At 37.8% G+C, this 16,626-nt stretch overlaps 1 protein-coding gene and 1 long non-coding RNA gene across 2 annotated transcripts; one reads left to right on the top strand and one right to left on the bottom strand.

Moving 5' to 3' along the window:
• Positions 1-336: 336 nt before the first annotated feature.
• Positions 337-741, bottom strand: LOC141685282 (uncharacterized). The gene has a single exon (XM_074490395.1). The coding sequence runs from the start codon at positions 739-741 to the stop codon at positions 337-339; it is 405 nt and encodes a 134-aa protein (XP_074346496.1).
• An 11,461-nt stretch (positions 742-12,202) lies between these two features.
• On the top strand, positions 12,203-12,636 carry LOC141684259 (uncharacterized). Its single transcript, XR_012560601.1, has 3 exons — positions 12,203-12,330; positions 12,413-12,471; positions 12,600-12,636. It is a non-coding gene; the product is annotated as an uncharacterized LOC141684259 (long non-coding RNA).
• The last annotated feature ends 3,990 nt before the right edge of the window (positions 12,637-16,626 follow it).

Here is a 16,626-nt window from a genome sequence, read left to right as displayed (position 1 = left end):
TGGGTATTTTTTTCTATTTTTCTGTATTTTTTTTCCAAAACGTCCGCGTGGCCGCCCCGCATCTCCGCGCGGGCGCGCCGTGATTTTGTAAACCGCGCGCGGCCGCCCCGCTTCTGGCGCAGGCGCGCCGTGCTTCTGGAAAAACTAAAATTATTTTTTCTTCTCCTTTTTTTTTCCTTTTTCTTGACGAACCTAACCTACTATACAACAAATATGGGTTGCCTCCCACGAAGCGCTTGATTTACATTTCTAGCTTAACGTGAAATCTCATATTCAAGTTACCAATAGAACGGCGCTCACTACCTCACGGTTTGCCGTATCTCCATTGTAATGCTTCTATTTCTGTCCATTCACCTTGAATTCTTGATCCGGGTGCGTATCAAAAATCTTCACAGCTCTATGTGGAAACATAGTTTTGACCGTAAATGGCCCTGACCACCTCGACTTAAGTTTTCCCGGAAAAAGTCGGAGACGAGAGTTGTACAATAGAAACTTCTGACCGGGCACAGAAGACTTGCGCACTAGTCTCCTATCATGCCATCTCTTGACTTTCTCTTTGCACACTTTGTTATTCTCATAAGCCTGTAGTCGAAACTCCTCGAGCTCATTTAGTTGAAGCATTATTTTCTCTCCAGCAGCTTCCATGTCAAGATTTAACTTCTTTAAAGCCCAATATGTTTTATACTCTAACTCCGCAGGCAAATAACACGCCTTTCCATACACCAACTGGAAAGGAGACATACCAAGAGGAGTCTTGAATGTTGTTCTATTTGCCCAAACAACTTCAACTAGCTTCAAAGACCAATCTTTTCTTGATGGACTCACCACCTTCTCCAAGATACATTTAATCTCCCGATTAGACACTTCAGCTTGCCCATTAGTTTGAGGATGATAAGTTGTGGCAATACGATGATTCACGTGATACTTCTCCAACAATGAAATGAACTTGCGATTGTAGAAATGCGATCCCTCATCACTGATTATAACTCTCGAAGTATCGAACTGTGTGAATATCTGCTTATGAAGGAATTTAATCACCACCTAAGCACCATTGGTTGGCAACGCTTTTACATCGACCCATTTTGACACATAATCCATCGCCAACAAAATATACTGATTATTGTAGGATGAGACAAATGGCCCCATGAAGTCGATTCCCCTAACATCGAAAATCTGAACTTCAAGCATCAAATTAAGAGGCATCTCATCTCTATTGGATATATTACCAACTCATTGGAAGTGATCACATCTCGAAATAAACTGATGAGCATCCTTAAACAAAGTAGGCCATTAGAATCCTGCTTGAAGGATACGAGCAATTGTCTTCTCTCCACCATAATTTCCACCATACACAGTAGAATGACAGTCGCACAAGATTCCCTCCGTCTCACTATACGGAATGCATCGTTTAATAATATGGTCAGGTCCATATCTAAAAAAGAAAGGTTCATCCCATCGATACCACTTCTCCTCATGTAAAAACTTCTTCCTTTGAGCATACGAGAGTTCTGGGGAAATTACATTACTCACAAGATAGTTCACAATATCTGCAAACCATGGTTCTTCTCCTTGCACCCCAAAAAGTTGCTCATCCGAAAAAGATTCGTTGATCAATGTCTTATCCTCTGAAGTTTTACCTTGATCTTCCAAGCACGATAGATGATCTGCTACCTGATTCTCTGTACCTTTCCGATCCTTGATTTCTAGCTCGAATTTCTGAAGCAAGAGAATCCATCAAATCAAGCGAGGTTTTGAATATTTTTTCAAGACCAGATAGTGAATAATAGCATGATCAGTGTAAACTGTCACCTTTGTCCCAAGGAAATAAGATCGAAATTTCTCAAAACCATAGACAATTGCCAACAACTCCTTCTCTATAGCAGTGTAATTCAGCTGAGCACCATTAAGGGTTTTACTAGCATAGTAAATCACATAGAAAATGTTCTGCTTCCTCTAGCCCAAGACTGCTCCAACTGCATAGTCACTAGCATCACACATCATCTTGAAGGGCTCACTTCAATCAGGTACGGTAATCACAGGTGCTGTAGTCAAACTCTTTTTCAAGCTCTCAAAAGAAGCTAGACATTCTTCATTGAATTTGAAGGTAACATCCTTTTCTAGCAAATTGCACAAGGGCTTAGATATTTTGGAGAAATCTTTGATGAATCTCCGATAAAAACCCACATGACCAAGAAAACTGCTGACTCCTTTAACTGAGATTGGAGGAGGAAGATTTTTAATGACCCCTACCTTGGCCTTATCCACCTCAAGATCCTTTCTAGATACCTTGTGCCCAAGAATGATACTCTGTTGGACCATGAAGTGACATTTTTCCCAGTTGAGCACCAGATTGGTCTCAACACATCTTTTCAGCACCAACCCGAGATTTTGCAAACATTCGTCATAAGAAGTCCCGAACACGAAAAAGTCATCAATGAACACCTCCACATTAGTGCCAATCATATATGAGAAAATGGCCATCATGCATCTCTGAAAAGTAGCAGGTGCACCACAAAGTCCGAAAGAGACTCAACGAAAAACAAAAAGTGCCAAATGGACAAGTAAATGTGGTCTTCTCTTGATCTTCTGGAACAATGCAAATCTGATTATACCCCCGAATAATCATCCAGAAGACAATAGTACACATGACCATCCAACCTGTCCAGAATCTGATTAATGAATGGAAGCGGGAAGTGATCTTTCCTTGGGGATTTATTCAGCTTTCGATAATCCATGCAAACTCTCCATCCCGTGACTGTCCGAGTAGGGATGAGCTCATTCTTCTTATTAACTACAACTATAATGTCTCCTTTCTTAGGCACACACTGCACCGGGCTCACCCACGAACTGTTAGATATAGGATAAATGATTCCTGCATCTAGCCATTTAAGAGTTTCCTTCTTCACAACCTCCTTCATGATTGGGTTAGCCTCCTTTGTTGCTCAACAGTTGGCTTGCTTCTTTCCTCAAGAAAAATTTTATGCATGCAATAAGAAGGGATGATTCCCTTGATATTCGCTATAGTCCATCCAATTGCTGATTTAAACTCTCTCAAAATTCTCAAGAGCTTATCTTCATCACTTCTTGAAAGGTCAGATGCAATAATAATAGAAAAAGTAGATGCATCACCTAAAAATGCATACCTCAAGTTATCGGCCAGTGGTTTGAGCTCAAGTGTAGGAGCTTCTTCAATAGATGGCTTGAGACGCTTTGGAGAATTTTTCAGCTCTTCCAATCCAAGAGACTCGAAAGGCAAGTCCAACATCCTCTTCCATGGGAATGCATTCAAATACTGCATTTTCTTTTTCCCTTCTTCATCTTCACTATCAAAACCCCCCGTTAAGGCTCTTTCTAAGGCATCAGTCCTTAGCAAGTGATCAATCTCCGAAGTCACTACGAAGTCGACCAACTCTACTTTAAATCACTCATCTTCTTCAGTGGGGAATTTCATCGCATTGAAGATATTGAATGTGACATCCTGACCTTAAACTCTCATGGTAAGTTCACCTTTTTGCACGTCGATAAGAGTTCGGCCCGTAGCTAAGAATGGTCTTCCTAAGATAATGGGAATCTTCTTATCTTCCTCAAAGGCTAGAATGACAAAATCAGCAGGGAAGATAAGTTTATCTACATTAACCAATAAATCCTCCACTATTCCTAGCGGATAAGTGATGGAACGATCAACCAGTTGTAAAGATATGTTCACAGGTTTTGGATCAGGTAGACCAAGTTTCTTGAAAACGGGAAAGGGCATCAGATTGATGCTAGCTCCCAAGTCACACAAACACTTGTTGAAGGACAGATTGCCAATGGTGCAAGGTATCGTGAAGTTGCCTGGATCTTTAAGCTTAGGAGGTAGTTTCTGTTGCAGCACAACACTGCACTTTTCCGTTAAAGCAACGGTTTCCAACTCCTCAAGTTTTAGCTTCCGAGATAGAATACCCTTCATGAACTTAGCATAGCTCGACATCTGTACTAGAGCTTCAGCAAAAGGTATGTTAATGTGTAACTTCTTGAAAACCTCCAAAAACTTGGCAAATTGCTTATCGAACTTCTGCTTCTGAAGTCTTTTAGGATATTGTGGAGGTGGGTAGACCTGTCGTTAGTCACCAAATACGCGCTAATAATACACGCAAGTATACGAGTTCGCACGTAGTATAGAATCTTTTCTAGTTTGTTCCCACAGAGACTGTATTGGTTAACTATTTATGTTATGCACCTAAGCAACAATGTATGGTTATTATCCAATGCTAAGACGAATAACAAATTGAGATTGTTCATAACTTAGAATTACGCTAACAATTATAACTACGAGAATAAGATTGACTAAATTAATATATATGAAAAACATGGGATTCTAACTTTATTAAATACTTCATTCAATAGGCTTATTTTTCTTAACCTTAGCATGCGATGGTGATGACACTAATCTGATAACACAAAAATGATAAACGCCAACTTTCGTTGCGCGAGTACCATTCTACCAGACATCAACAAAAGAGATAGAGGCTGAATAGGCACCAATTATATTGAGACCCTATATGTCTATAGAATTTGATAACATAACAGTTTAAGCACAAGTTATCTATCTTGATTACATAAGGCAAGTAAGATGGTTAAAATTAACTACGAATCATGCATGACACATACATGAACCCATGCTAGCATGGCAAGTTCTAAATCCTTAAATTCACTTTCGCTTCATTAAGAATTAACACACTATCTTATCATACAATCACCACATACTAAGACATCAAACAAATTAACTAAAGAAATCCATAAATAAATCCGCTAGAACATCACGATAATGATTAGCCCATAATCGGACTCATCAGCAATGTGGATTCTGATGAAAACATGATATAGCAAACGTAGTCTTTATACGAATAAATAAAACCCAAGTATAAACAAGAGTATAGGTTCAGCAAAACAAGAAACAAGCATCTAAGTTACAACTCAAAATAAAGATTCACAAGAATAAACTAGATCGTCTTCGCCTTTGTTGAATTGTGCTAAAGGTCTCTTGTCATCTTCTCCTTGCGCTCTGGTCCGTCTATAACTTGTTATCTATTAAAAACGACCTAATATGAATATATATAGCAGCCCTCAATAATCTGGAAGCCTTCCCTTTTAGAATTGTAGTAGAAACAGGATTCTGAAATTCGGCCTCGTCGCGGCCGCGCGCTATCACAGCGTGGGCGTGCCATCCTTCTGGGAAAAACTCAGATTTCTTCTTAAATCTTGCTGCTTCGAGCCGGCTTTCCATGAGCTTTTATTCCAACACCACCTGGACACCAAATTAGCACCAAAATAATGCTAATTCATCTAATTACCTGAGTAGTGCTTGAAATGCAAAAACACTAGAAAACACATTAAAACACATAACAACTTGAGTACAAATACACCAATTCAAAGTATATTAGAGCATAATAAAGTGTCATAAATGCCACTCAACATACCCCCAAACTTGAATCGATGCTTGTCCTCAAGCATTAACAGACTCAATGAATGAGAAACAAAAATGCATGAATGTAACTATATGAATGCAACCAACCAACAAGCAACATATCAACACGTGCAGTTATCTGCATGAAGATCAACCAAATCATACAAATCAACTTATAAACTAGAGACGTGTGTGTATGAAGATGCTTACAGATATACTATCGCAACTAGATCAATAATCATAACTCATTACTCATCAAGGCAATCGCAAGGTTATAAATAAAATAAAAATCTAGACTCTGAATAACTTATAACACTTCAATTCTTATATTGGAGTTTTATACAGATTCATGCTTTTATTCTCAACAAAACAACACAAGTATGCTTATTTGATCGTGCAATGAGTGAGGTCCAGAAAAGACTTATACAATAGCACCCATGTTACGAGCATTAGGTTAGCGGATCCTAGACCATAAAAGCCTTAGGTCACTAGGCATAAAGTCCCCTAAGAACTTAATAACTCGAGTACTAAAGAGAGCACTCGTGATCAATTATACATAACACTTATTCTTTTTTCTTCTTTTTTTCTTTTCATTTATTTTTCTTTTCACAATTTCTGAATGAGTGTGTTTTGCTCCATCTCATTCAACCCCAGACTACTCATAAAAATATAAGCCGACTACTAGCCATTTGACACCTAGCCACACAACTAGCAATGAAATCCAATTTCTCCAATTTTTAAATATCCATGTCTTTTATTATTAAGAGAATACCCTAAATTCTAATTATAAACAAGCGATTAAACCTCGACAAATCAAATAAACCATGATCATGATCTAGCACTCTAGAAACCTATAAGACTTAGTGAAATACAAGTGTCTCTAGCATGCAAATCAATCCAATAAGACTCAACATCACTAAATATGACATCACTACACTAGCATCAATACCACAAGTTAATCGGAAAAATTATCTAAGGGATCATGTTATAATGCAAATGCATGAAACTACATGAACAAAATATCATAAAACTACCAAAATAAATAAATACAAAAAAAACTACATGGAAAAACATGCAAACTATATGAACTAAACTATCATGAACATGGAAACTATATGAGACTCATACATACATATTCATTCAACTACTACCCTCAAACTTAAAATATTCATTGTCCTCAGTGAAGGTAATAATAAGGAATCAGGCATACCTACTCTGAATTAGAATCCTCACCCTCAAGGGGTGGAGTGTCAGGTGTGTCAGGAGGCGGATACACAGAGTCCTCACCAAATAATGGTCACTGAATGTCAACTCCAGTGGCTCTAAATGCAGTCCCAAGTGCCTGGGTGAGATCGTATGCAAAACGATTATGGATGTCGTGCATCACATCCATCCTCCTCGCAAGACGCCTATACTGCGTCGAACTCAAACCAGCTCCCATGTCCGCTCCTACTGCCTCCTGTTGCTGCTGTGATGATCTTGCCTCATCTCCTAACTGAGATCTTCATGCGGTCCTGCTCGCCTGACCAGCAGCTGGCCTCCTACCAGGTAGGTGGTCAAAAGAATACCCAAGCCCCTTTAGATCGAGCTTGCCTCCAACCCATTCCTGCATCGTAGCCAAAGTAGTGTTATCGATCGGAGCACTCGGAATCTACAACTGCTCATGTGCAGGACAATGCACACCAACTGGCACACACAGTTTGTCACCACTGACGCATACATAATAGACCCTGTAGTGCTCCCCCTAAAAAACCTCAAAATCCCCTGGTATATCAGCATCCCCAAATCTACATAATCACCCTGCAGAATGCCCCATAGCAGACGTGCACACTCCACCGTAACCTCATACACATGTGAAGATGGCATGATATTAGCACATATAAAAGCGTTCCATGCACGGGCAAACCTGTTCATGCCGGACGCCGGGAATGTTGAATACTCGGCGACTGTGCCCCTCTTGATCTTCCAATATGTGTCGGGCCGACACAGAGTAGCAAAAATAAGATTCACATCAAAGTCCTCTACAGTCTTATCGTTCCAGGTACCCTGCCCCACCTTCCTCAGGGGCTGCTCAGTCACAGTCCTCATAGTCTCTGCACTATACACCACCGTCCTCCCCCGCACCACAGTGAAGCCATTCTTCTCGGCCTTGGCGTTCGCATAGAACTCGCAAACCACACTCATAGCAATAAGCTTTGCGAGAAGCCTTGTGTACTCCTCCTCAGCCTCGGGAGTAGAAAAGCCGGGCCTCACACCACTCGAAGTTGAAGAATCGGTGGCACTGCTATCGACTTGAGTTCTTTGTCTCTTGGATGCCATGAAAATTGATTAGAGAGAATAAGAGTTGTGTTTGAGAGAGAATTTGTGTTTGAGAGTTTGTGAATTGGTGAAGAAGTTTGTGTATGGGGTGTATGTATATATAGGTGGTAAAAAGAAAATTAGATATGGAATAGAAGTGGGATTTGATTATGGGAATAATGGGAGTAATGGGTTTGATTTGAAGAGGGAATTATGGGATGTGGGGGAGTAAAATTCGGTAGGGAATTGATTTTTGGACAAAATTCCCGTTTCCCCCCTTAAACTGCCTTTTAATTTTTCCAAAGTCGGGACACGGCGCGGGCACGTGCTGGGACACCGCGGCCGCGCGCTACTTCTGCCTAACCGGTGTGGTCGCGTGCTATAACAGTGCGGGTGCGCGGTGTTTCTGTGTAAATGGCACGGCTGCGCGCTGGGACAGCGCGAGCACGCCAGGCTTCTGTATTCAGACCTAAATTTTTTTATTTTTTTTTATTTTTTTTGTGATTTTCTCTTTTCTTCTTGCTTCCTCTACTTACTAATGTATAACAAACTTGGGTTGCCTCCCAAGAAGCGCTTCTTTTACGTCGCTAGCTCGACATAGAATCTTGAGATCAAGTGGACAATAAAACGGCACTAACCACGTCACGGGTTGTCATGCCACCATAATAATGCTTCAACCGTTGACCATTTACCTTAAATGCTTGGCCCAGATCATTCTCAAAAATTTCCACTGCTCCATGCAGAAACACATTTTTGATTATGAAGGGCCCTGACCATCTTGACTTCAACTTTCCAGGAAAAAGACAGAGACGAGAGTTGAATAAAATAACTTGTTGCCCTGGCACAAATTTCTTGAGCACAAGACCCCTATCGTGCCACCTCTTGACTTTCTCCTTATACATCTTGTTGTTCTCATAAGCTTGAAGTAGAAACTCCTTAAGTTCATTTAACTGAAGCATCCTCTTCTTTTCAGCTGCATCCAAGTCCAGATTCAATTTCTTCAAAGCCCAATATGCTTTATGCTCGAGCTCCACAGGAAAATGACACCCCTTACCATATACCAACTGAAACGGTGACATTCCCAATGGATTCTTATATGATGTTCTATATGCCCAAACAACTTCATCAAGCTTCAAAGACCAATCTTTCCTTGATGGACATACCAGTTTCTCCAAAATGCGCTTGATCTCTCTATTGGATACCTCAGCTTGACCATTAGTCTGAGGATGATAAGCCGTAACAATGCGATGATTCACATTATACCTTTTCCTCATAGCAGTGAACTTGTGATTACAAAAATACGACCCCGCATCACTAATTATGACTCTTGGAGTTCCAAACCTTTTGAATATCTGCTTGTGAAGAAAATTAAGCACCACTTTTGCATCGTTTATTGGAAATGCCATAACTTCAACCCATTTTGACACATAATCAACCGCCAACAAGATATACTGATTGTTATAAGATGAGACAAATGGCCCCATAAAGTCAATTCCCCAAACATCAAAGACCTCAACCTCGAGAAGCACATTAAGAGGCATCTCATCCTATTTAGACATATTACCCATACGTTGACATCGATCACATTTCAAAATGAACTGATGAGCATCTTTTAAACAATGTTGGCCAAAAGAAACCTGCTTGAAGAACACGAGCTACTGTCTTTTCTCCACCATAATATCCTTCATAAGCCGTTGAGTGGCAATCTCGGAAGATCCCCCCCTTTTCGCTGTAAGGAATACATCTCCTGATGATTTGGTCAGCTCCTTGGAGAAAAAGAAATGGCTCATCCCACATATACCACTTCACCTCATGAAGAAACTTCTTCCTTTGAGCATAAGATAAGTCGGGAGGCATGATATTACTCACAAGATAGTTCATAATGTCTGCAAACCACGGTTCTTCTTCTTGCACTCCAAACAGCTGCTCATCGGGAAAAGACTCATTTATCAATGTCTTATCTAATGAAGTCGTATTAGGAATCTCTAACCGCGAGAGATGATCAACAACTTGATTTTTAGTTCCTTTTATGTCCTTGATCTCTAGTTTAAATTCTTGGAGCAACAGAACCCATCAAATCAATCTAGGCTTCGAGTCCTTCACTACTAGAAATAGTAGATACGACATCGGTGCTTAGACATCGGCATATAATGCACCTGATGTTAAAAGTCTGTTTAACATCGGTTTAGAAATAAGCGATGTTGAATATAAATGATGACATCAGTTTCACATAGTAGCTGTTGTCTATGTTCAAAAATTAAAAAGGCCAAATATATTCTTTTAACTTTGACATCGGCTGATTTTATAAACCGTTGTCTATGACCATGTTTAAAAAAATAAAATTTCACTTATCTTTTTTCCCCCGGTTTCAGTACTTTCCCCCCTTTAATTTTGACAAAATTTCACTTTATTCTTATCCCCCCTTTTCTAAAATATACCTCACCGGCCTCCATCATCTCTCCCGCGACCCTCGTCTCTCTCATCTCTCATATCTCTTTCATCACTCATCTCTCCCCTCTTTTTCTCTTACCCTGAAACTCCCACTCATCTATCATCTCTTTCTCTTTTTTCACCTAAACCCTAATTTCAACCCCAATTTAAATTCAAGCTTTGGAGCTTCAAATTGAGCTTTAAACCAGTAAGATTATAAACTAGTAGAAGCTTTGGAGCATCCGTAGGTTCACAAATTTGAGGTTTTGGAGCATCTGGAGGTTCACAGTTTGGAGTTTTGGAACTTTGAGGTATAGTCTTCTATCTCCCTCTTTTGTGCATGTATATAAGAAATGTTTTTTGGGGGTTTTATGTTCGGTTTTTTGGGAGTTTTCGGTCGGATTATATACTTGGACTAGACGGTTCTGGTACTGTTTACAAGGGAAATATTGATGAGAATCTCAGAGTTGGTTTGAAATCTCTTCCGGTTGCAGTTAAGGTTCATAATAAGAAAGGGCTTCAGGGTCATCGTGAGTGGCTTGTGAGTCTTCAGATTCATTTTACTTGTTGTTAAACTGACTATTATGTAGTGTGATGTAATTAACTTTTTATTTGTTTTATATACTGTGAGTCTTTAGATTCATATTATTATTATGTACTGTGAATTTTTTAGGTGAGCTAAGGAATCCTAGAACATAATTTAGTTTTGTTGTTTTATGAAGATCTTACTCTTAGGTTATGTTCTGTTGACGTGCATAAAATTTAGTTTTTATATCACAATCTTAAGATGGGGAGAAATACTGAAGAACAGGTTATCATACATAAGAGATCAAAGGTCAGTAGACTTTACGCTTCTGCTGTTATATTAGGAGTATAAAGTTTTTCGAGAATACATTTACATAACAAGGTTTCATTATGTTCTGTAATGATAAGTTTCTGACATTTTATGATGAACTTATCAGGGAAGTCTGGATGTCGATCTGAGGAGAGCCCTGTTTAGTCAGAAGCCCAAGTTACCAACTAAAAATGGCAGGTCAAGCAGTATGGTTTTTAAGGTAAATTTAAGATTTTGTATTTTTTTTCAATTCTAGGCAATGGTTCATCTATATTAGATGTTGATCTATCATATGAACTTGTGAAAACAGAAAGCTCATGTGGTGATTCTGGCTCATATAGTAGCAGAAGCAAAATCAACACTTCATGGTCTTCATCTGAGATGGTCAGGGCCTATCACACCTACAGAAATGAATTATGTTGAGTATGTACTAGCCATGTATCCGGAATACTCGAATGCGCTTGTTGAAGGAGGATAGAAGACTTAATCTAAGCTTATAGTTAAACATCTTAATCTGTGTCCCAGGTTTGTTGATAATGTTTTGTTAGAAAGAAACACATGATTATGAAAGCTTATTTTTGGTTTTAAAGGGTCAACAAGACATTAGCACAAACTTTAGATATAATTTGTTGTTATTTGATGGATCTTATATGTCTGTATATATTGATAAATCATGGTAGCAAAGAATGTATCCAAACAATCTGAAAGCTATATTTAAACTTGTCAAAACCATGCAGCATACAAATATTTTATTAGAATTTAGTTCTGAATTTGATCCATTAACATATTTGGTGCTGGTGGCCCTTTCTTTCACAAGTTATCTGGAAACATTCAAACATTTGGGCACTTTCCCGCTCAAGCTTTCAATTTATATATACTTGTAGTTGTATATACAATGTCAGAGTTTCGTCTGTTCAAAAACTCAGGACATTATGTTTAAGGTATGTTTATCCGAGAATGAGTACACTGGGATATTTACACGTCTTATTTCTAAATATGCCAAGGAATGCGGGAATTTGGAAGGTCCTCTGTTCTCTTCTGTGGTATGAACTATCTATCTTCTTTTGGTCACTCGGTGTTTGTCCTTTTCAGATTCCATGTTGTTTTAGGTAAGTTAATACATGTCAAATTCCAATTTAGGGGGTGTAGTTATGAATTAATTAACCCTCTGAATTGGAAAAAAAGTAGCCCAAATAGTCCTTCCTTCCGATGTGAAAGATGACATCCATAAATTGAACACAGATCTGAATACAGCATCAGAAACACTTGGGGAGAAAACAAATGAAAATGCACGAAAAATAAAAAGAGTCTTCGATGCCGTGTACGACCTTGTTCTCCTTTGTACTAGCTTTCGTTAAATCAAAATATGCATTAAAATCCCATCCTAATTGTGTATGTTGTAGGCGATCAGTGTTGATAACTGTTGGTGCTGTGATGCTTCTTGTATCTATTCTGGGTCTGCGTATGTGTCATATAATCCATGAACTATTATTAGTATTATTATTATTATTATTATTATTATTATTATTGTTCCTCACTTTTTCCATGTTCTTGCTAGCTTACTGATTTGGTTTGCTGTTTATTTTGCAGTACTATCGCTTCTTGGTCATCGACATGCAATTCACATGTAATTTCTTCATATGCTCATTTAGTTACAGTTTTCCTTCATAAAGAAATCGACTATATTGTTGTATGATTTTAATAATCTTGCTGAGCTATGTTATTGTTGCAGATTTGTTTTGAGCGGATGGTTACTTGTCACAGTTACATTCATATTTTGCGGAATATTTGTGATAATTGACAAGTGAGTTACTAAGAACTTTATACGATACATTTTTTTTGCATCCATTCCAAACTTAATGCCTGAGCATTTGTTTTTCTTCTCCAGTTGACTGTTTATAATGTTGTTTTAGTCATTTTTGAAATATCACAGAAGAAATATGTAATGAAAGTTATAATCTTTACTTTGTGAGAACAATGTTTGTTCGCTTGTGCTAGTTTTACTGTTTTTGTTATTTAATGTAGTAACTTTTTTAGTTTTAGGATGACATCTGAATTTGTGATTCTTATATGGTTTTGTTGATAATACAGGTAAATTTGATCTAGAATATGGCTGGTGCTGATACCATCAAACCTAGAGGTGATTTTATTTTATTTCTCTGTGTATTTAGTTTCCGCATCGATATTATTTTTATTTGTTAGTTTTCTTTGTGTCTAGAAAATTTCATGTATATGATTAGTGTAAGTCATATGTCATAGGCCTATTTGTATATTTGAGGATTCAACTCAACTCAAATAAGAATGTAATAAGTAAATAGTGGATCGACCGTCAGAGAGATCTCGCAAAGTAATATCTGTCAAAGGATTTAGAAACAAGGTTCATCTACAGACTTGAGGAGTTAATTCACTGGAAGAAGTTCAAGAAGTTGATCATGCCTCAGTGATATAAATCAAGATCGTGGATCTAATCAAGTGACAGAGATCTCGTCAGAGTATCATTAATTACAAGTATTTAATCTGAAGAAAATCAAAGTGTCAAAGTCAACACATGAAGAAACGTCACGGAAGTTAGTCACTCATGAACCAGACAGTACATCGAGTGTCAACATTGAAGTGGTGGAATTGATTCATAATTTTCAGTGATTTTCAGAAGATTTGCAGAAGGATGGGTGCTGTTGAAGACTAGAATTAATTCTCTATTAATTAATTAAGTCATCTAATTTAATTAAGAAAATAAATTATATCTGCGAAGAATAATTTATTTATTAATTGAATTAATTGATTTATTAATTCTGAATTAATTTTAGGAATTTTCAGAATTTAAATTGGATTAAAATTCATTTAAATTCAGCAAGTCAAACTGATTGTACTAGTATGACAATCGGTATGACAATCAATAGTCATACCGAAAGTCATGCTAGTACAAACAATAGTCTCACCGAAAGTTACACTGGGAGGAGGATTGTCTTGCTAGTTCATTCTGATTGTCTTGCTAGTTCATTTGATTGTCATACCGAAAGTCTTGCTGAGCTCAGGATTGTCATTCCAGTTCAATTCAATTCTGTTGAATGAATTAAAAAGAAATAGAAGCAGCAGAAAGAATTATCATCAAATATACAAGTCAAAAAAACAAGAACAGAGCAGCCGCATCAAACATTTTATACTTCTCTGCAAAACTTCAAGATCAATTTCTAGATTGTAAAGTTAAATCCAATCAACTAGAAATCTTTATCTTGTTCTTGTGTAACAATCTAGCGGATCAAAATCCCTAGAACTTAATCTCAAATCGCGTTTAGCATTTGATTCTAATTATTGCAAAAATAGAAAAAGTTCATGTCGAATTTATTCTAGATTTGTGATAATTGATTTGAGATTAATACCTTGTAATCGAAACAGTTGTTATAACACCTTTCAAGTTTAATAATATTTTTATTTAACTTGAATTTTGTTTCACTTTTTTTATTCCGCATTTATTCGATTATTTGGTACTGTTTGTATTCAACCCCCCCCCTTCTACAAACACATTGGGACCTAACAATTGGTATCAGAGCCTTCTGATTAACGAACAAATCAAGATCCTAGACTTCTGTGATTTTTCAACTCCTTGAATTTTTATTTATTCAAAAATTCATAATGACTTCACATAAAGTTGGAAGCGTTAATATTCCACAATTTGATAGAATTATATCATGTGGAAGAAGAAGATGCTATTATTTTTACAAGTTGCAAATCCCAAATATTCAAACTTGTTAAAGAAGGGTATAAAAACTCCGATGGTTATTGAACCGGAGGTAATAATAGATGGTGTGATGACTACTAAAGCTAGAACCTATCCAAAAGAGCCCGAAGATTTTACTCCTGCTGAGAAGGAAGAAGCCTCCTTGGATGCCAGCCTTCAATTAATATTAATTGATTCCCTTGATCCCTTGATGAACAGACATGTGATGAACTGTAAAAATTCTAAACACATGTGGGAAACTATTGAGGTAATTAATGAAGGCACAGAGGAAGTTAGGGAGAACAAGTTGGAAATCCTAACCTCTGAATATGAACATTTCAAATCAAATCCAGGAGAAGGAATTACTGAAGTGTTTGAGAGGTACAATGCGTTGATCAACAACCTGAACATCAATGGAAAGTATTATTCAATCAGGGAGGTCAACAAAAAGTTCCTTTTAACACTGTCAGCTCATCTTGAACATAGAATCACTGCCATTAGAGAAGCTAGAGATCTGAGTGAGATTTCTTTGGACAGGCTCTATGGAGTGTTAAAAACCTATGAGTTGGAGCAGATTCAACAGAAGGAAGTCTACGGGAAGGATAGAATGGTCAGCACATCTACTGCACTTGTAGCTGAAGGTCAACAACAACAACAATCTCAACAGTTAGAAAGAATGGTACAGTTTTCCAAGGGTGAGGAAAATGAGTTAGTAGCAGAATATGATCCTCCTACTACAAATCAATCAAGTGATGATTTTTATTCCTTGGAAGAGCTGGAGAAATTGGAAGACGAATCAATGGCCCAAATTGTCAAGAGATTCTCTAATGTCAGATTCAGGAGGAATCCCAAGCTTAAGTACAAGTCCAACTACAACAAATTCCAGAAAGGTGGATCTTCATCCTCTAACATCAGCAGTGGTGGGTACAAAACAGGGATGGTTGATCGAAGCACCATTAGATGCTATAACTGCAATGAGTTGGGACACTTTGCCACAGAATGTAGGAAGCCAAAGCAAGTAAGAAAGAACTCTGAAAGGGCTTATCTGGCAAAGGGAAGAAGCTGGGATGATACTGACAGTGAAGATGAAGAAGAAGGAAATCTTGCTCTTATGGCTATTGATGGAGAAGCTTCATCGTCAAGAATAGAGGTAAAACTTTCTGATGCTGAAATGGTTTATCATCTAAGAGGTAACTTAGATTGTGCACGTCGTGATAATGAACTGTTAAGTTTACAGATCACAGACCTTGAGAAAGAGGTCAATGAATTAAGACTTGTGCACATTAATCAAGACAAATTAAAAGAACAGGTATCTTTTCTAGAGAATAGAGTTGACTGTTATAGAAAACTCGAAACTATTCTCAAAGACAAGATCACCGGTCTTGAGACTAAGGTTAGAGCCTACTTCAATTCTTGTTCGAAGGCTAAAGAGTTCTACAGTAAGCAAGCTGTTAATCAAACATCTGGAATAGGTTATGATTACAATGCTGCTATTGGAGAATTAGGCATAAACTCCTCTCCTCATGTCTGTGCTAAAGGGAGGGAAGTACCACATGTGCTTAAGGGTGTTGATGAACCCCTCTATAAAGCATAAATTGCTGAACCATTTGATGCGACCTCTTCTGTTATTCAAGAAGAAATACGTGCTGAGGATCATGCTAATGAGAAGATTGTTTCCAAGTCAAGTGAGTCAAAAGTTCCAGTCAAAGTTGTGAAAGCAACTGAGACTAACTTAGACACACATGAGTTGGATAACAAAAATGCCATGTCTACCATGCATAAATTGCCTGCTGTTAATCACTCTCATAGAGCATGTAGTATTGCTAATTGTATGTCTTGTGCTTTTAATATGATGTATGCTTATTTTAATGGTAAGCATGTGTCTAATGATAAGACTAC

The sequence above is a fragment of the Apium graveolens genome, chromosome 9 (genome assembly GCF_009905375.1).
Source record: "Apium graveolens cultivar Ventura chromosome 9, ASM990537v1, whole genome shotgun sequence".
Taxonomy (NCBI): Eukaryota; Viridiplantae; Streptophyta; class Magnoliopsida; order Apiales; family Apiaceae; genus Apium; species Apium graveolens.
Note: the sequence above shows the minus strand (reverse complement) of the source record. Positions and strands in the feature narration are given on the sequence as shown.